This window comes from Sorex araneus, chromosome 6 (assembly GCF_027595985.1).
Source record: "Sorex araneus isolate mSorAra2 chromosome 6, mSorAra2.pri, whole genome shotgun sequence".
NCBI classification, from domain to species: Eukaryota; Metazoa; Chordata; class Mammalia; order Eulipotyphla; family Soricidae; genus Sorex; species Sorex araneus.
In genome coordinates, this window is record NC_073307.1 from 123,099,787 (window position 1) to 123,120,813 (window position 21,027).

At 44.0% G+C, this 21,027-nt stretch overlaps 1 protein-coding gene and 1 non-coding gene across 5 annotated transcripts; one reads left to right on the plus strand and one right to left on the minus strand.

The window, feature by feature from the left end:
• Positions 1-551: 551 nt before the first annotated feature.
• Positions 552-21,027, plus strand: HTATIP2 (HIV-1 Tat interactive protein 2). 4 transcript variants are annotated; one of them, XM_055142346.1, is made up of 6 exons: positions 552-665; positions 1,589-1,787; positions 4,613-4,720; positions 14,030-14,167; positions 18,424-18,485; positions 19,329-21,023. In XM_055142346.1, the coding sequence occupies exons 2-6, from the start codon at positions 1,590-1,592 to the stop codon at positions 19,552-19,554; spliced, it is 732 nt and encodes a 243-aa protein (XP_054998321.1). In that variant the 5' UTR covers positions 552-665; position 1,589; the 3' UTR covers positions 19,555-21,023. The 4 variants fall into 4 exon arrangements, with proteins under 4 accessions (XP_054998321.1, XP_054998319.1, XP_054998318.1 ...); XM_055142344.1 differs by lacking the exon at positions 552-665 and adding an exon at positions 927-961; XM_055142343.1 differs by lacking the exon at positions 552-665 and adding an exon at positions 972-1,196 and having other exon boundaries at positions 19,329-21,027.
• On the minus strand, positions 8,126-8,231 carry LOC129406211 (U6 spliceosomal RNA). Its single transcript, XR_008630874.1, has one exon. It is a non-coding gene; the product is annotated as a U6 spliceosomal RNA (small nuclear RNA).

Genomic DNA, 21,027 nt, shown 5'->3' on the forward strand with positions numbered 1-21,027 from the left:
AAGCTTGTAACTATCTCACGGTGATTCAATAGAATTAAAAAAAAAATCCCAAGATTACCGATAGATCATGTATAGGCGCCCATATCCTCTACCCTTGCCTTCGGATCTCAGGCTGATTGGCTGAGCCCAGCTAACACCTACATATAATAACTGGAAGGAGAGGGAACACATTTTGGCTTGCCTCACTTGCAAGACTGGTGTTGGAATGCTGGGAGCCCCAAGTGACCCCTGTTCACACCGCCAGCCTCTCTCATGGTTCAGGGTCCTGCTTGGGATTCTAGCCCTTTACCATCATTAGGTTGGTAGTGATCATAAGAACAGACAATTAACATTGGAAACCACTGTTCTGAACCAGGCCCAGTGGCTCAGCCATCTGGAGGCTGAAATAGGCCACAACTTGGGCAGGGAAACCAGTTACACAGGGAGCTCTGAGGACAGCTTTTGAAAAACAACACGAGAAAACATTTGCAAGAAGAGCATGACTGGGTTCATCTGGAACAGGAGAATGGAGTCCAGAGGCCGGAGCGGGCAGGGCTGGGAGGTGTGATTATCCAGGAAAGGCGGGGCGCCGGCTTTATTTGACGTTTGGGGTGGATGCATGGGTAAGTTTCCCAAGCGGAGACCTCCAGGTGAAGCTGTGTCCACGGCGCGGCTAGGAAAGACAGGTTTGGAAAGGGCTGAGGGTTCGAGTCCATGGGCCGAGGGAGGGGGCAGGCTAGCCGCGATGCTGTGTGCAGGGACGTTGGGGATTGAGGATTCCAGACACTTGGGGGGGGGTCTCTGAGCGTCCTACTGGGGCGCTGCGCACATGCTCGCGGGGTCCACTTCCCGCGGTGGAGGTGACCCAGCCAGTCCCACCCTCCCCACCCCACCCCACCCCACCCCACCCCCCGCCTCCACGTCCCACCCCTTCTGGGCGGGGCGAAGCTCCGGGCTGCAAAGTCCCCGGAAGCCGAGTCGGGTAGGGTGCGCGTGAGTGGCGGCCTCGACAGCCCCTTCCCCAGCCCCGCTCACCCGCAGGGGTGCCCGCCCATGGGGACTGGGCCTGGCAGCTCGGAGCCGCGGGCAGGGCGGGCTGCCCGGATGCCCCGGGCCGCGGCGGCGGCGGCGGCGGCGGTGGCCGCGCTGGTGGCCGCGCTGGTGGCCGCTCAGCTCCTGCGGGGGCTGGAGGACGCGGGGCCGGGGGCCGGTTGTAGGTAACCCCTGGCGACGGGGACCGAGCTGGTTCCCCCCTTCCCCCCACCTCACGTCACCCGTTTGGGTGGAGGAGGGAGGCACCGGGCAACCCCCCCCACCCCCCCCCGAGACAGTCGAGGGCACAGGGCCTGCAGGGGGCCTGCAGTTGGTGGCCCTGGAGCCCAGGCTCCTGTTCTAGACTCTTCTTCCAGGCCGTGGGTTGCTCGGCTGCAGGGGACACAGCCAGGGCGCCCCGCCCTGCAGGTGACTCAGCACCTTCCCCAGGGGAACAGTGACCGAGAACAATAGCTTGTTCTCGGGACGCATCTAACCACCCGGGGGTTCCCTTTCCCAAGTCCTGTGTCCCCCGTCGTCCCCCGAGCCCACCACCGCCTGCCTCTGCCCCCTGCAGCATGACGGACGCGGCGGACGCGCTGGCCAAGCTGCGGGAAGACTTCAGGATGCAGAACAAGTCTGCCTTCATCCTGGGCGCCAGCGGGGAGACCGGCCGGGCGCTGCTGGGCGAGATGCTCCGGCAGGGCCTGTTCGCCAGAGTCACGCTCATTGGGCGCAGGAAGCTCGACCTCGACGGGGAGGCGTACAAAAACGTGGTGGGTATCCGAGCCGGGACGTCCCGGTGTAGACGCGGTGAAAACCTGCTGGGTTTAAAAAAAAAAAAAAAAAAAAGTCATGCCGAGTCTGAACACGGACCGGACCAGTGTGCCTGGTGGTCAGACCAGCCAACACGGGACTCTGAGCGCCCTTACAGTAGCCAGCTGGACCCCCTGCATCTGGACCCGGCAGGCCGTCCCCTCGGCTGTGTGGACTTGCAGTCTAGACCCCTTAGAAGGCCCCAGTCGACGTCGGAATTGGAGGCCTGGGCAGTTTTCAAAAGTGCAGTTTTCAAAAAAAAAAAAAAAAAAGCATCGTTTTGTTTGGGTAGGAAGGGGCATTCCCAAGCAGCACTCAGAGGGTCCCAGAGCCCCTCCCTGTGATTTTTGACCTGGTATTTCCGTGCTCCGAGCATTTCTGGGGTGCTGCTCAAGACAGCATCACACCCTCAGGTGTGGTCCGGAGACTCAAATTCCGGCCCTTGCACGGGCACCCCTGAACTATCTCCCCTAAGTTTTGAGGCAGCCCCGTGAAGCCGGGCAGTTTTCTCTTGACTGGTTTTCTTTTCCTAGCCTCCGCACACTCACGTTGTCCTCAAATGTGAAATGCTTTGCACACTGGGGTTTGCCTGGCACCGCAGGGCAGCGGGCTTGTCAATGTTAGGGGGATTTTCCCCCCTGCAGTCATTTACATGGTCAAGCAGCCGATACACAGATTTCACTCTGCTGACAATCCCTGAAGCCTGAGCTTCTGCAGATAATTGCCCCCATTTAAATCGAATTGTTTATGAACTGCAGCAAATTATCCTGTGACCCAGAGACCGCAGCACTGTAGAAATCATTCTCAAAGTTCCACTGGTAGAATATTCCAAGTAACATGATCTCCCAAGTAAATATTCATCTCTGGAGGTCCACATGCAGATCACTCTGCATTTGGACTTCGGGCCATTAGAACGTTTCCATTTAAAACGAAGTGGAGGGGCCAGGAGATAGGACAGAAGATGAGGCAAGGCTTGCCTTGCAAAGGACTGATCTAGGATCTATCCCTGGCATCCCATGTGGCCCCCCCAGGACCCACCAGGAATAAATCTTGAGCACTGCACTGTGTGGTTCAAAAACCAAAAGTAAGTAAAATGAAGTGAATCTCTTTGCTCAGATTTAGGCAGATGAAAGTGACCTTTATAGTCTGGTTTCATGTACTGGTTATACACTCTTGGTTATACACACTTATAAGTTTCTATTATAAATCAGAAACTTAATTAACTTCCCTGCTTTGAATGTCAAAACTTGGAGTCAAAATTTGATCAGGCACTGTATGAAAAATAAGTTTTTCTTCAGCATTGTATACAGTGCCAGGTAAATTTTTGGATCAAGTGGGATAGGAAATCAACCTTTTACTTGAATTACTAGATAATGGACATTTCTCAACATTTTATTTAAGTTTCACAACAAATATAGGAAGTTGGATGGAGGGTCCTAAATTTTAGCGTGCATGTGAATTATTATAGGTGCTTGTTGAAAGTGCAGTTTTCTTTCTTTTTTTCTTTTTTGCTCTTTTGCTTTTTGGGTCACACCTGGCGATGCACAGGGGTTACTCCTGGCTCTACACTCAGGAATTACTCCTGGCGGTGCTCAGGGGACCATGTGGGATGCTGGGAATCAAACCCGTTTGGTCTCGTGCAAGACAAGCGCCCTACCTGCTGTGCTATCACTCCAGCCCCGAAAGTGCAGTTTCTTTTTTTTTTTTTTTTTTTTTTTGCTTTTTGGGTCACACCTGGCGATGCACAGGGGTTATTCCTGGCTCTGCACTCAGGAATTACTCCTGGCGGTGCTCAGGGGACCATATGGGATGCTGGGATTTGAACCCGGGTCGGCCGTGTGCCAAGGCAAACGCCCTACCCGCTATGCTATCACTCCAGCCCCCCGAAAGTGCAGTTTCTAAGTCAAATGTTTTCATGTGAAACCCACTCAAACAGATCGATTTTATTGAGAACCCCTTGTTTGATTCTAAAGCAAGTGGTTTGGGGATTAGACAGAGGAAAGATTATTATTCACATTTTACTATTAAAAAAAAGCCTGAGGCATGTGATAAATGACTTGGCCAAAACTATATGCCTACTGAGTAGCAAGTGAGATTTATACCTAGGTCTTGAAGATCCAGAACACTATTCTCTGTCCCTACTTTATATTGTATCTCTTAGGCATCTTTCCTGGTGAGATACAGACAGGTGTTTTTCTTTTCTTTTTGTTTTGATGCCACACCTGGTGGTATTCAGAGCTTACTGCTGGCTCTGAGCTCAGGGATCACTCCTGGCTGGCTCAGGGGATTATAGGTGGTTGAAGAGATCAGATCCTGTCAGTTACATGCAAGGAAACACCCTACCTGCTGTACTATCCCTCTGGTCCTATATTTTCTAGTGGGAAAATTCTAACCTGATTTGAGAGATCGGAATTGCCCCTATTGAAAACCATCCAGATATGGGTACTGTTGACATATTAGGGCCTTGTTTATTTTCAGTCAGAGAAATTGCTTTCTTTTTTTTTCCCTTTTTGGGTCACACCCAGCTCTACACTCAGGAATTACCCCGGGCGGTGCTCAGGGGACCATATGGGATGCTGGGAATTGAACCCAGGTCAGCCGCGTGCAAGGCAAACGCCCTACCGCTGTACTATCGCTCCAGCCCCTGCTTTCTATTTTTGAGGGGGGAGGTGAGCTTACAAAGTTTGATATGAAGTAGGCACAATGATATTCAATAATTCCTTCAGTCTAGAGGGTTGTTTTGTTTAAATAATAAGTTATAAACTCCCTTGTCCTTATTTTCTAGAATCAAGAAATAGTGGACTTTGAAAAGTTGGATGACTACAGTTCTGCCTTCCAAGGTCACGATGTCGGATTCTGTTGCTTGGGAACCACCAGAAAAAAGGCTGGGGCGGTAAGGAAGAAATATACCTTCTCCCTCCTCTCTGCTAAGGTGTCTCCATGATTTCTTTCTTGCTCACCTTGCTACTTTTTAAAGCACATTTGTCGTGTTTAAATATAATTAAGTTTTTATTGTTTTAAGATTTTTTATGCTTCCATCGTCTATATCCTCTGAGTAAGGCAAATCATCGTGTCTGAGTAAAAGTAACGGACAATTGTACTGTTTGTTCTGGTTTTTAATAAATGTTTTAAACCTGAGTATTTTTCTTCAACCTATTTTCCTGCCAAACTTTAAAATTCTGGGCTAGAACACCAGAACAGTGGCACGACTCAGCTCTCTCCCAGGATGACTCAGCCTCCAGCCATGATTCAGCCTCGGTGGTGATTCAGTCTTAACTGACGCAGAACTCTTTTAATATACATTTCATTTTCTTTTTAATGGTGTTCTAAATTACATCAGCTCCTGTCCAGAAGTTATAGTTTACTACGTAGTTAGAAGTCACAGTCTTCTACATATATCCTGGATAAGCGTTAATGCATCTTATTTAATTTATACCTTGTCTGTAATTTATCCCCCTGGCAGAATTTATTTGCTGGAGCTAAACCTCTTTTTTTTTTTTTAATTTATTTATTTTTAATTAGAGAATCACCGTGAGGGTACAGTTACAGATTTATACACTTTTGTGCTCATACTTCCCTCATACCAAGTTTGGGAACCCATCCCTCCACCAGTGCCCATTCTCCACCACCCGTAAACCCAGTGTCCCTCCCACCCTCCCCAATCCCATCTCCCCCCCACCCCACCCTGCCACTGTGGCAAGGCATTCCCTTCTGTTTTCTCTCTCTAATTAGCTGTTGTGGTTTGCAATAAAGGTGTTGAGTGGCCGCTGTGCTCAGTCTCTAGCCCTCATTCAGCCCGCAACTCCCTTCCCCCACATGGCCTTCGACTGCAATGTAGTTGGTGATTGCTTCTCTGAGTTGACCTTTCCCCGGAACGTGAGGCCAGCCTCGAAGCCATGGAGTCAACCTCCTGGTACTTATTTCTACAGTTCTTGGGTGTTAGTCTCCCACTCTGTTATTCTATATACCATAGATGAGTGCAATCTTTCTATGTCTGTCTCTCTCTTTCTGACTCATTTCACTCAGCATGAAACTTTTCATGCCCATCCACTTGACTACAAAATTCTTGACCTCCTTTTTTCTAACAGCTGCATAGTATTCCATTGTATAGATGTACCAAAGTTTCCTCAACCAGTCATCCGTTCTGGGGCATTCGGGTTTTTTCCAGATTCTGGCTATTGTAAACAGTGCTGCGATGAACATACATGTGCAGATGTTGTTTCGATTGTACTTTTTTGCCTCTCTGGGATATATTCCCAGCAGTGGTATTGCTGGGTCAAATGGGAATTCAATATCTAATTTTTTGAGAGTCGTCCAAATTGTTTTCCAGAAGGGCTGAACCAGTCGGCATTCCCACCAGCAGTGAAGAAGGGTCCCTTTCTCCCCACATCCTCTCCAACAGCGGTTGCTTTTGTTCTTTTGGATGTGTGCTAGTCTCTGTGGTGTGAGGTGGTATCTCAAAGTTGTTTTGATCTGCATCTCTCTGATGATTAGTGATGCAGAGCACTTTTTCATGTGCCTTTTGGCCATTCGTATTTCTTCCTTGGTAAAGTTTCTGTTCATTTCTTCGCCCCATTTTTTGATGGGGTTGGATGTTTTCTTCTTGTAGAGTTCAACCAGTGCTTTATATACCATTGATATCAACCCCTTATCTGATGGGTATTGTGTAAATATCCTTTCCCATTCTGTGGATAGTCTTTGGATTCTGGTCACTGTATCTCTTGCGGTGCAGAAGCTTTTTAGTTTAATGTAGTCCCATTTGTTGATCTCTGTTTTTACTAGATTGCTTAGTTCCGTGTCACCTTTGAAGATACCTTTATCTTCAATATCGTGGAGGGTTTCGCCGACCTTGTCTTCAATGTACCTTATGGTTTGTGGTCTAATGTTGAGGTCTTTAATCCATTTTGATCTGACTTTTGTGCATGGTGTCAGGTCAAGGTCTAAACCCATTTTTTTGCATGTGGTTGTCCAGTTGTGCCAGCACCATTTGTTAAAGAGGCTTTCCTTGCTCCACTTCACATCTCTTGTGGAGCTAAACCTCTTTAATATTCAGGACCACGGTACTGTCATGGGGGCTTACCCTGGCTTTTGAGAAAGGCCCATGCATCAGAATCACGAGGGGAGTACGTGGTTAAGGACGGTTTTGTAAACAACCAAGGATCAATGCAGGAATTCTGCTCAGCTGTGTTTCTCTGGGCCTCCTGGTGATCCAGTAAACAATGCTTTTAGTAGGATGTCTTTCAAAAATCCTTTATGATTTTGTCAGGCCCATCTTAGAACACAGCTGAGGTTTTTAGCCCTGTGCTGGGAATTGTGGTTGAGAGAGAGGTTTGCTTCCCCCTAGAATGTGCACGCTCTCTATCCTGAAAAGGGTCCTATTCCCGCTCATCAGCTAGCGCAGCCTTTTCTGTCCTCAAACAAGAGGGCTGCCCTCTAAAAGCCTTGAAAAGTTTTGTTCTAATCCACTGCAGGTTGCACTGTCTCACTGATTTTCGTGGTGACTCAGCAAAATAAAAACCACTGCAATAAGCATGCAGTACTTGATTTTCACGACATAAGGCAAATCTTATTATAGGGCACTTCAGGAAGAAATCTAAGTTGCTTTGTTATTAAAACTGGATAACACAATTTTAATGAGAGGAATGAATTGAATATCTTTATTATCTAGATTTTTTTCTTTAAAGGTAGAATTTATTCCTCTAGAACAAATTAGGCCACACAGCATCTTTGTCTCCACAAAAGCAGTTTGAAAAGATAAAACTAATGAGGGAAAAGACTAAAAGGCTAAGTATAGTCTGAAAAATGAGGTTGGAACTTAGGTGACTGGAGAGGATAGTGACAGAAAGTAAGCTGATATATACTTTAGAAAATGTTTTTGGTAGTGTTTGTATTTGAATCCTTGTTTTGTCATTTACAATGATCCTAAATTGGGTGCACTATGAAGTTTGGAAGTTGTAATCATTTGATGCAACAATTCACAGGATTTGTTCATTGTCAGGGATAACAATAGTTTGATGAGGGTTGGAAATCCCAAGTTCACTGTAACCCAAAAAGTTGTCTGTTTGGGGGCCACACCCAGGGATACTCCTTGCTTACTCCCATCTCTGTGCTCAGGGATCCCTCCTGGTGGTGCTCTGGGAACCATACGAGGTGCTGGGAATTAAACCCTTGGGGGCGGGGGTGAGAGGCCAGAACGCTACTGCTTTGTGCTTCGCGTCAGCCACCCTCTCTGTGGAAAGGTTCACGTCAAAGCCTGTGGCAGAACTTTGGCCATTCTGTTGCTGTTTTATCGTGGGAGCACCCCGTATGTTGCTTTAACAGTCTGTATTTCATCCTTGCGCAGGGACATGCTAATCTTTTCTGTATCGTTTCAATTTTAGTATATGTGCTGCCGAAGCGAGCACAACAGTCCAAATTTCTAGACAAGAAACTTCTAAGAAATTCGAGGTTTCTGCCTCATGGTTGAAATCCTCTGAGTAGTTTCTTTTGGCTGCCCTTCAGCATATCACTCTCCTGGCTCATAACAATGTACCAATACAACGTGTTAGAACCGGGATAGTGTCACCTGCTGAAATGCTCTCTCTCTCTCAGTTCTGAGTAAACAAGTCTCAGGGAGTCAATAGGATTGGGTCTTCTGGGGATTGTGAGGTAAGGAACATTTCTTCTTGTAGATGGCTGTCTTGCTCTTCCTCGCCTCACGTGGCGTATTTCCTTTGTGCTATGACTTCCTTCAAATTTGCCCCTTTTATAAGAACACTACTCAAATGTGATTAAGCACCACCCTACTCAGTATACCTTGTTCAAAATAATTATTTCAGTAATGATCCAATTTCTAAAAAAAAAGTCATTCAGAGGTCCTGGAAGTAAGGATTTTACACATTTGGGGACAGTCTACCTGGATTTCCACTGGAACTGGTGCTAAGGGGAGATCTAGTAACTTTCTCCTGTTTTTTGGGAAACGATTAGCTTTAACTTGGGCAGCTTAGGTGTCAACCTTCCTTGTTCAATAAAGAATATAGATCTTCCCTAATTGTAAAATTATGCATTTGGCTGTGTCTTCTCGGTTGGTCATGAAATACCATGTTAGAATGTTTTTTTCTTAAATCAGGCATGGGTAAAGATGATGAGAAGATATTCTTTGTAATTCTGAACTTTGAAAGGGCTTAAAATAAGAACAATGGAAGAATTTGTCTCCTTTGATCTTTGTGGAGCCTGTGAGAATATCTCTGCTGGGAAGGTGAAGGGAAATGAATTTATAGTGGGAACTTGTGCAATTGCTTTCTTTTTCTAGAAAGAGTTCTGATTCTTAGAATGAGATGGACCAATCGACTATGAAATTATAAAGATAGCATAATAGGCTTAATGTTCCCAGAAAAAAAGTCTTTTATTCTGCCATGTGGCTAGGGAAACTAATAGATTTCTCCCCAAAATTATATTTCTGGGAAGTGTGGTTTCTGATATTTATCTAAATCTGTAAAACTGTATTGGAGTAATATTTATAATGTGGTATAAAACATTCTGGTTCAATATTCATTTTATTTGAGAACAAGAAAGCATTTTTAATAATAAGGTTTTTAATCATAGCACCACTTTATCTGTAAATGGAATCTTCCACACCAAAGAAAATTCAAGTGTGTTGCCAGTCACGGGATCCACATTTAAGTTTGATTTCTAATTCTTTGAAGCCATTGACCCCTTTGCTTTTAAATTTTGAGTTTCATTCACCAGCTAAAAGGCCAAGCCTCAGGGTGGCGGCACTGAAATTCAAAATTTAGAGGGCCTTGGAAAAAAAAACAAAAAGCGTATTTATAATCAGCTTGAAGGCTCAAAGGATTTGTGAAATTGTTTTGGATTAACAGCCATTGATTGCTAATAAAACAATATTTAGCTTTGTCCCAAGAACAGGGATGGAGAAAGGTGTGGGCACCTTGTCAAGAGGGCCCATTGAGTAGGGTTGATGGGCTAAGTGTGGGGGTGTCCGAGGCAGCGTGGGTGCTCGTCCTTCAAGGGGCGGTTGTCAGTTGTTAGCCAGGCCCATGAAAGGAAGGACGCCAGAGTCTGATGGCTGGGGTGGTATTGATGTGCCTTCGCTGACTAATCAGATTGAAAAAGTCCCATGGCATTTATGTCACTTTAATTTTCATCAAACAATTGAAGACGACAGCACTCTATTAAGGAGAGGATGATCCAGAACTAAAGCCAAATAAATTAGGGTCTCAGTTTAATCAAAGTGTCCCTTTACTGCCCCTGGATTAAGTGAGAGAGACAGCGTCGGTTTAGAGACCCGTGATTGGCTGAATCATTGCCTTATTTTTACAGCCGCTAATGAAAGAAAAGGTATTTCAACAGAGACAACTGTAACAACCCTACCAAGAAATAATGTTGAAACAATAGCAGTGACAAAAAAAAGGAATTTCTTTTCTTAGTTCATGACAGAATTTATTGTGAATCACAACCTTTTATTAAAATTGGCAATCTGGTGAATTACTTGAAACAAGAAAAACAGATGTGGATGGGATATTGGGTGCTTGAGAGTCTTTCTATGTAGTTTTGGAATTTATTTTTTCCTTGGCATACTCTCAGCACGTTCAAAGTTTAGTTAGGGGGACGGCTCTAAGAAAAATCATTTGCTTCTCTCAGAATGTGCCAAATATTAAAATTGCTTCATGACTTTTTAAATAGCTCCTTTCTTTCTTTCTTTCTTTCTTTCTTTCTTTCTTTCTTTCTTTCTTTCTTTCTTTCTTTCTTTCTTTCTTTCTTTCTTTCCTTCCTTCCTTCCTTCCTTCCTTCCTTCCTTCCTTCCTTCCTTCCTTCCTTCCTTCCTTCCTTCCTTCCTTCTTTCTTTCTTTCTTTCTTTCTTTCTTTCTTTTCTTTCTTTCTTTCTTTCTTTCTTTCTTTCTTTCTTTCTTTCCTTCTCCCTCCCTCCCTCCCTCCCTCCCTCCCTCCCTTCTTTCTTTCTTTCTTTCTTTCTTTCTTTCTTTCTTTCTTTCTTTCTTTCTTTCTTTCTTTCTTCTTTCTTTCTTTCTTTCTTTCTTTCTTTCTTTCTTTCTTTCTGCCTTTCTTCTTATTATTACTATTTTTATTTTTGGGTCACACCCAGTGATGCACAGGGGTTACTCCTGGCTTTGCACTCAGGAATTATTCCTGATGGTACGTAGGGATATCAGGGATATGGAATGCTGGGAATCGAACCTGGGTCGGTTGCATGCAAGGCAAACACCCTACCCGCTGTGCTATCTCTCTAGCCCCTGTATTTATTTCTTTATTCCCTCTTTCATTTTGCTCTTTTGTTATTGTTTTTGCAATAACCAGAGGGTTGCTGTTGATTGTGGTCCTTCGCACAGTTTTGAAAAAGCAATGCTATGAGTTTAAATATGTGTGTAGGACAGGCACAGAGCACAGTTGCTAGGATTAAATATCAGAGTATGGAACACAAGAGGAGCTGGTGTTGTTTCCTGGGTAAAGGGTTAAGTTTATAAGTCAGAAAAACCCACAACCCTGCAGGCAGTGATATCAAATGGCCTCTATGAGTGCTGAGAGGGAGAGGAGGCTTTTAAGATAACTGCAATGTTGAGTTTCTTGATGGAGAGCTGATTGCAGAGGATGTTTAGTGAGTTCTAGACTTAGAATATTTGCTTCGTTTTATAATCTACTTACATGTCTAGTTTTTAAAAGTTTGTTTGAGCCTGGTCTCTTTTTTTTTTTAAGTTATTTATTTATTTATTTTTTTGCTTTTTGGGTCACACCCGGCGATACACAGGGGTCACTCCTGGCTCATGCACTCAGGAACTACTCCTGGCGGTGCTTGGGGGACCATATGGGATGCTGGGACTTGAACCCGGGTCTGCCGCATGTAAGGCAAACACCCTACCTGCTGTGCTATCGCTCCAGCCCCCGAGCCTGGTCTCTTAAAGTTGAATATAGGATTCAATTTAGAGGCTTAATTTTAGGCCTCACGTTTAGTGGCTTAAAAACAATACAGATTTATGTTCTGGATTTTGCTGAGATAAAAAAAAAATCAAGGTGTTGCTCATAATGCTTTGCCTTGTTAGAAGATCCTGAGGAAATTCCATTTCTTTACCTTTCCAGTTTCTAGAAGCCACCTGTACTCCTTGGTCCCTGGTTACCATCTTCATTCTGTCAGGATAGTTGGGTTCGGTTCCCTCACACTGCACAATTCTATTTTCTCTGCTTCCCCCTTTTCCACTTTTCAGGACTCTTGTGATTACATTGGGTCCAGTTAGTCCAGAATAATTTCTTATTTTAAGATCTGGTGAGTAATGAGTAGCTAACTTAACTAACCCATTGCCATGTAACTTGGTTATGAGTCACTATTTTGTCTGCAGAATCATAAGTTAGCCATTTTCATTAATTTGAGATAGTCTGGGATGAGAAGGATGGTAGATACAGAGAGAAGTGCAGTCATCAGAGTCAAGAATTTGCACCTCTCTCCCTCCCTCTCTCTCTCTCTCTCTCTCTTTCTCTCTCTCTCTCTCTCTCTCTCTCTCTCTCTCTCTCTCTCTCTCTCCCTCTTCCCCCCCTCTTTCTGGTTAGCTGATAGTTCTCTTGTTCACCAGACTTTGTTTTAACATCTCTGTTATGAGGGTTTTGGACATATTTCCTAAGGTGTGTATCTCCTAACATTTTATGAAAGATACACATCTCCATATGATACAAAATGTTCAGGGAAAAACAAATGCCATATGGAAATTTTAAATTATTTAATTTGGGGGCCTCATACATTCATAGCATGCTCTCTACCACTGAACTACATTCCCAGTTCCCCACAGGACAAACTTTTAATTAAAAAACAAAATAGAAGGTTTGTGATCAAGAGTTTCTTTCGTCCCTGGAGTGACCCCCATTTGCCCCAGTACAATCCTTGTGGTTCTACAGCTTGGGATCCCTGGCACTACCCCTAAAAAGTATGCGATATCCAGCACACTGCCACCAAGTAAGTGACCTCTGATGAGCACTGCACACCATGTGTGGGAGCACTAGAGCCAAGCATGCGATACCTGGGTACCAGAGAAATAAGGATGGAGAGGGAACCATAAAAATCCAGCCCTCCAGTTGGAATTTTCTGGAATCAACCCTCATTATAATAACAATCTCGAGCTCTGATGAAGTTCGGCTTCCATAGATGTCAAATACATCCTCAAGTCTCAAGTTTGAGAATGCCAGATTTTATGGTAGCCCCAAGAAGCTGTTACTACATGGAATTCCTTTTTTGTGGGTAGAGGGATGTATTCTTTTTTTTTTTTTTTTTTTTGCTTTTTGGGTCACACCTGGTGATGCACAGAGGTTACTCCTGGCTCTACACTCAGGAATTACTCCTGGCGGTACTCAGGGGACCATATGGGATGCTGGGGATCGAACCCGGGTCGGCTGAGTGCAAGGCAAACGCCCTACCCGCTGTGCTATCGCTCCAGCCCCAAGGGATGTATTCCTTAGTTATGTCCTGGAAATGGTTCCATGCTTTATTGTTTGTACAAATTATCCCAGCCTCCTTTTATTGCTACTTTGTTCTAGTTGGATTTGCCATTTCTTCACTTTCACAAGCCTATTATTCATTCAGTTAAATATTTTTGGAGCGCAGGAGAGGAAAGACTCAGCCACTTCATGGGCTGATTCTAGACTAGGGTTTTCAGCACATTTTTATTATATACTGATCAGCTAAAAAATTAAGGATGCATTCTTACTAATAGGTGCAGAATCTTGTAAAATAGAAACAGAAACTGTGAGTTAAGTAGTCTTGATTTAATAGCATCTTGTTGGGCTTTTAGTCAGGCTTTGAGACCCTACCATTTTAGAGTTGATAGAAAATTAAAAAAAACAGAGTTGTAAGGTTATAAAGTAATTAAGAGAGGAAAGAAATGTGTGAGTGAAAGCAGTTTCACAGCCCAATTTTGTTATTCTTTTTTGTTCTTTGCTGATTTGTTTTGGTGTCTGTGTTTCAATGCCATTATCCTTGTTTTTTTCATTGCTGTCTGGTCTTACTGCTAAAGCTGGTGCATCTATTCTGACGATCATACTTGGAACATTTCCCAGGGTCTGAGCCTGGCACTCACATATTGCTTGGATGCATTTTATTTAGATCGCCTTCCACTCTGGTTCTCCTTGCCTGTCCCTCAGGTAGAGTAGTCATCTCTAACATGAACTCATAGCCTTTTGGAAGTAACTCATATGCTTTCCCCCTTAGGAGGGATTTATTCGTGTTGATCGAGATTATGTCCTGAAGTCTGCAGAGCTGGCAAAAGCTGGAGGGTGTAAGCATTTCAACTTGCTAACGTCTAAGGGAGCTGATAAGTCAAGCAGTTTTTTATATCTGCAAATTAAGGTTTGTGTGCATTTCTATCTTTCATGTACTTTGTAGAACCCTGGGTAGTGGCATACTGTATGTTATAAAATACTAAATAATACAAGAATGCATGAAATACATCATGCTATGAATTTTTAAAAATCTTTTTTTTTTAAGGAATATATTTGTAAACAGGATTGACTTAAAAGAGAATTTCTCTTATCTTTCCCCATTAGTTTCCAGCAACCATGAAATGAGTGGTAGCAGCGTTTATCTTAAATATCAGCATGGAATCCTGGCATGGAAGAAACTCAGAAGCACTGGGTCTTAAAATAGTTCCCTCATAGTTTCCCTAATGGCTGAAAGGAATTAGCTTTTACATATTTATTTACTTGACATTTGGGACATTTAACCTGAAGAAATCTGTTACAAGCTGCATATTCTCAGAATTTTTTATTATTATTTTTTATTTTTTTATTTTTTGGCTTTTTGTGTCACACCTGGCGATGCACAGGGGTTACTCCTGGCCTTGCACTCAGTAATTACTCCTGGCATTACTCAGGGGACCATATGGGATGCTGGGAATCAAACTCGTGTCAGCAGCGTGCAAGGCAAACGCCCTACCTGCTGTGCTATCGCTCCAGCCCCTCTCAGAATTTTTTAAAGTTAAAATAAAGATAGCACAGTGAGGGGCTGGAGCGATAGCACGGCGGGTGGGGCGTTTGCCTTGCATGCGGCCGACCCGAGTTCGAATCCCAGCATCCCATCCCATATGGTCCCCTGAGCACCGACAGGGGTGATTCCTGGTGTATGAGCCAGGAGTGACCCCTGTGTATCGCCGGGTGTGACCCAAAAAGCAAAAAAAAAAAAAAAAAAAAAAAGATAGCAAAGATAGCACAGCGGGTAGGGCATTTGCCTTGCACGAGGCAGACCTGGGTTTCATTCCTCTGCCCCTCTCGGACAGCCTGGCAAGCTACTGAGAGTATCTCACCCGCATGGCAGAGCCTGGCAAGCTACCCCTGGCATATTCAATATGCAAAAAACAGTAACAACAAGCCTCACGATGGGGACATTACTGATGCCCGCTCGAGCAAATCGATGAGCAATGGGATGACAGTGACAGTGAAAATAAAGATGGAGGCTGGAGAGATAGCACAACAGGGAGGGGTGTTTTCCTTGCATGTGGCTGACCTGGGTTTGATCTTTGGCACCCCATGTTGCTCCCCAAGCCCCTGACAAGAGTGATTCCTGAGTACAGAGCCAAGAATAAGCCCTGAGTATTGCCAGCTGTGCTCCCCAAAATAAATAAAATTAAGATTTTAAAATAAATTTTAAGAAGTTTACGAACTTTTAAATTCTTAAGTATTAACCTAAAAATTCAGGATGCTATTTCAAATGAAGATTGCATTTATATGGGTCCAGTTATGTTTTATGGGTCCAGTTTTCTTATTTATTTGACAAAAAGTATTTCCATTTTCTTACCTTCACAGAAAATTGATGCTTATAGGAACATGGGCCCCGTGTTCTAACTGTTCTATATCTCTCCTGATGTAAAAAAAATCTCAAGTGTGCTCACAATTTTAAAAGCTGGACTTAAGTTATTAGACTTATCCAGTGAGAAATCTTTTTACAGAGGTTTATCTAGCTTCTGTTATATACTTTCAGTATAGGATTTAAACATGGCCTTTCAGCATGGGATTTGAACTTGGGCAATCTGCTGGAAGAACTGTGCTGCTGATCATTCCCTAATGAGTAGACTTTCTTGCAAATTTATGGGAAGGGCCTAATATAGTACCTGGACCACGGCAGAGCCTTGGCAAATAAAAGTGAATGCCAGTGAAATGGAAAGAGACAGGGCCTTCTGTTCATGGGGGTTGTTATGGACTAGCCATGACATGACATTAAGAATTAGGTCCAAAAGACAGAAACGATAACCTAACTTATATGTTTGCTTCTACAACTTGAAAAGACAGTTTTTCCCTAAGCGATCCTTCAAGTACTACATTTAAGTACCTAGTTGAACATCTTGCTTTTGTTGCCAGCTGTGGGGTGCTGGTGGAGGAGTGTGGTGTGACATCCAGAACCCCAGACTTCCTCAAGTTCAGACTAGTTAGCTGTTCTCAGCATCCGTGAACTTCAAGTTTCCTCACATAGGGGAAAGCAGCACTTTCAGAGTCGATGATATTTTGTTATTGCTTGTGCCCTTGCCCTGAAGAGATTTATAATCTTGTTTCATGATGTCTAAACCTGGCACCAAGTTTAGTCATTTGATAAAAGGTGTCAGGGGAGTCAGTGTTTAGTCACAGCATAACTCACAGCAATGATCTATTATAGTGAAGGGAGATAAAAGCAAAAATCAGCAAAGAGAAAAAGTACCTAGGGTAAAGTTCAGAGGAAACTCAATTTAAGCTTCCAAAGGTTTGCAGGAGACGGCCTCAATTTTTCCAGCACCAATATTGTAACCCCCCTGAGCTCAGGAATCCTGAACTTTTATAGGGGTTCAGAAATGTAGGCACCCTTAGCTTAGAATAAAGAAAAATAAAGTTTTCAGCATAAACCATACTGTACAAGTAATTTAGGCCCAGGAAACTACCCCTATCAGTTAGGTGATATCCCTAAAACCCAAGTTCCCAGGAAAAGCCAAAGACCAGCCTTGCCAGGTAAGTGGTCTTAGCCGGCTCTCTTGGCCCTTGATACAAGCTGCTAGTAGCGACAAAGCACATCTTTGTAAAAACTAAGAAGTATATGTCCACACAAAAACTTATGTATGGATGTTCGCAGCAGTATTCATAATAGCAGTGTTATTCTGAGTAGAATCCAAATGTCCACTATCTGATCTATGGATGAATATAATATGGCACGTCCAGACATTGCAATCTTTTTCAGCTCTAAAAAAATGATACATGGGTCAGAAATGTAGTACAGGGGTTAAGGTCCTGTATGTGGCTGGCCCTGGTTCAATCCCCAACACTGTGTACAGTCCCCACGGTACTAGAGGAGTGATCCCAATAAATGACCCTGAGCCAGGAGTAAGTCCTGAGCACCACCAGGTGGGATCTCTAAAACAAACAACAAAAAGAACAATACATGCTGCAACATGGAATGGGTAAAGCTTGAAAATATCATGCTATATGAGAAGCTAGTCACAGAAAGGTACAATGTGTGTGATTCCACTGCAAGTCCACAGAAGTCTATCTATAAGGAGAGCAAGATGAGTGGTTGGCATGGGCTGGGACAGATTGCTACAGCACCCGGTACCTGGTTTCTTCCTGAGGTGATGAAATACCCATACCTTCAACTATGGTGAAGGTAGTACAATTCTGTGAACATATTGGAAAAACTTTACTTTTATAAAAGAGTCTTCGTAAAGGCTCCCTAAGATGGTGGAATGGAACCAGTGAATTACCAAATGAGTGAGGGGAACATTAGGAGGAGGAGGTAGGAGGTGGGCACAGCTTCATCCATAAGGCCTTTGCATGCCTCTGTGGCTGTGTCCTCTGGCGCTTCTGTTTGCAGAGACGCCTAGTACTGAGAATGTAGTTCAGTGGGTTCCATCCCTAGCAATAAGGAGATGTATGTGAATGTGTGTGTGTTGGGGGGGGGAATCTTCAGCTATGCTTGGCATGAAAATTATGAAAATTAATTATTTAACAAATTAAAGCCTCTCTTAGATGTCGGTAACCCCGTTATTAAGGTTGCAGCCTTTACTAGGAAGCAGGTTCTTTTGAGTGCTGTGGTTCTCTCTGACTACTCTTGGGACTACTGTTATTTAAAGAGAGACTCATGACTGCCAGCCTACAATGTTGGTTCTGGACTAATATTATTATTATTATTATCATTTTGGTTTAGGGGGGCCACACCATGATGCTCAGGAGTTACTATTGGCTCTGCATTCAGGAATAATTCCTGGTAGGGCTTGGGGACCATATGGAATGCCAGGGATTGAACCTGGGTTGGCCATGTGCAGGGCGAGTGCCCTGTCCACTGTACTATTGCTCCAGCCCCATAAGGTAAAAAAAAAAATTTTGGGTTTGGGGGCCACACCCAGTGATATTCAGGGTCAACTCCTAGCTGTGCGAAGGGAGCACTCCTGGAGTGGTTCAGGGCACCTCATGTGGTGCTGGGGATCAAACTCTGGCCAGCTGCATGCAAGGCCTTAGAATCTAAAATTCTGCTCAAGAAGATTTATTGTAAATTCTGCCCAAGCAGATTATCTTCAAAACCCCAAATGATTCTTCCAAGCATTACAGAAGTTGGTTTTGGTTTTATACTGAAAATGTGCTTTTTGTTAACAGGGAGAAGTGGAAGCCTTGGTTGAAGAATTAAATTTTGATCGTTACTCAATATTTCGGCCTGGGTAAGTATTTGTATGGCCTAGAGTACCCAAATGCTATCTCATTGTTTAATGGAAGGGCCAACAACTCAGATCTCTGCAGTATGAAAGAAGTTGACTCAAAGATGATTGCTTCTTGGAAGGACCTACTTTTTGATGTTGAAGGTTGATGGTTGATGGTTGATGGATCCTGATTCAGAATGGTCCAAAATTTCCTGGGGTATCTTTTGCTTCCTCTTTTTTTTGGGGGGTGCGCGGGCAGAGTAGGCACACCGAGTTTACTCCTGGTTCTGTTCTCAGGGATCTCTCCTGACAATGCTCAGAGGATTGTATGGGGTGCCGGGGATTGAACCTAGGTCGGCTACATGCAAGACCTTACTCACTGTACTGTTGCTCTGACCCCAGTTTTGCTTCCTTTAAAAGATTCCTTTTCATGCATCAAATAAAATCCGTCACCTATCATATTACTGTTTGGGCTGCTGCAACAAATTAACAACACAAATTGGAAGGATTTGAAGAACAAAAAGTAATTTTCTCACAATCCTGGAAGCTAGAAGTCTAAAAGTTGTCCAAGGAGGCATCTTTTCCTGGTACCATGACCCCAGGTGCTATAGGCTCTCCGTGTGCCTATGCAGGGAGAGAGAAAGACCTTGACTAGCTCTTCCTCTCCTGGAAGATACCTTCTGGCCAGATTAGGGTCCCACTGTTAGTACTTACATTTACCTTAACTAACTCCCGGTCTACACATGCAGCCATCATACTGGGATTTAGGGCTTCAAAATGCATTTGGAAGGAGATACAATTCTGTCACATCTTCTAGGAGCTGGATGCAATTTACCACCTCTTCCTCTTCTTTTTTCTCTTCAGAGTTCTGTTATGTGACAGGCAAGAGTCTCGCCCAGGTGAATGGTTCTTTAGGAAATTCTTCAGCTCCTTACCTGCTTCTTGGGCCAGTGGGCACTCTGTACCGGTGATAACCGTGGTTAGAGCGATGCTGAACAACGCTGTGAGACCAAGTGACAAGAAGAAGGAGGTGCTGGAAAACAAGGCCATCCACGAGCTGGGGAACACTAGCGGCTCTCTCAAGCCCTAACCACACAGAAAATGCTACTGTAGGCGTCAAGGTTTTCATGGCCTTAAACAAGTCAGCATGCTTTAACTTTGAACTTTCACTCATCTCACCTGCACAGATCTAGTTGGAAATGATTGTGCTATGCCCCAGTGGCTCAAGAGTCTGGTTGTATGTGCATACACTGTATATTCTGGTTTTGTGGCTGTGCAGGCCTGTGCTTATTTATTTCAATGAAGTTTCAGAAGTTAAGGTTCAGAAGTTTTTTTGTTTTTTTTTTTGGTTTTTGGGTCACACCCGGCGATGCACAGGGGTTACTCCTGGCTCATGCACTCAGGAATCACTCCTGATGGTGCTCAGGGGACCATATGGAATGCTGGGAATCGAACCTGGGTCGACCGCGTGCAAGGCAAATGCCCTACCTGCTGTGCTATCGTTCCAGCCCCAAGGTTCAGAAGTTCTAACTCGAACCTCTTTAATAAGAATTTTTTGGGTGCAGGGACAGACATCTGTTGCTTCGTTTACACTTCCTTCGGTGCTTCTGATGCCACTAGCAGAGAGAGCTGCTTTGAATTGCTTGTCTCCAGCAGTGCAAACCTTATCTACCAAGTAGATGAGATTTTTTTTTGTTTGTTTTTTGTTTTTGGGCCATCACAGACTCTGTGATGCTCAGGGTCTCCTCCTGACTTTGCACTCAGGAATCACTCCTGGCAGTGCTCAGGCGACTATATGACATGTCAGAGAGCAAACCCCAATTGGCTGCATGCAAGCTGATGCCCTACCTGCTATACTACCGCTCTGGGCCCTGAACTCTGTTTTAAAATCATTTATATTTGTGTCTCTTGAATTATCTGGTGCTGGCTGCTTCTAACTGTAGAAATGAACATGTGCCTTATGACTTGAGAATATACAATAAAGGTTGTTCTTGTATAAATGAGTTTATATAATTCATGGGAGAATGAAATAGTAGAAATAAGTGGGCAAGTTTGGGTGCCTCTGAGAGTATCAGAAAAATGCCCAAATAAACACGAAAACTTGTAACTATCTCAGGGTGATTTAATAAAATTAAAAAAAATTCCCAAATAGCAGTGTGAAGATGCCGCATTTTGGCCAAGTCAGTGGGGTGATAATGTAGAAGCTAATATCTATCAGTGTTTGCTCTTTGCCCTCAAGTCTCCAGACAGTCCTTATAAGGCAGTACTGTGACCCTCTTATCTTAGGTGGGGAAACTGAAGCTCAGAGTGTTACAGGGCCCAAAGCTGAAGAGCTCATTAGGATTCTAACTTGGATCAGCCTGACATGATAACTTGTATTTTCAGGCACCCTGCAGGAGCATCTCATCTCTATGTATTTCCAGGAGGTTCCAGGTAGTTTTTACTTCCTTCTAAGGATACACAGCCCTTATTTAGGTGAATGCCCTTTTTGCTCGAGTCCACTGAAGTTTGAAACATCCCAGGTGTATATTGTAGATGCTGTGGAAATGGACTGATCAAATGA

Coding starts and splice junctions, on each gene's coding strand:
- HTATIP2 (XM_055142343.1), top strand. CDS start 1,033: ATGGGGACTGGGCCTGGCAGCTCGGAGCCGCGGGCAGGGCGGGCTGCC. Junction 1,197..1,588: donor GGGCCGGGGGCCGGTTGTAG/GTAACCCCTGGC, acceptor TGCCCCCTGCAG/CATGACGGACGCGGCGGACG. Junction 18,486..19,328: donor TACTCAATATTTCGGCCTGG/GTAAGTATTTGT, acceptor TTTTCTCTTCAG/AGTTCTGTTATGTGACAGGC.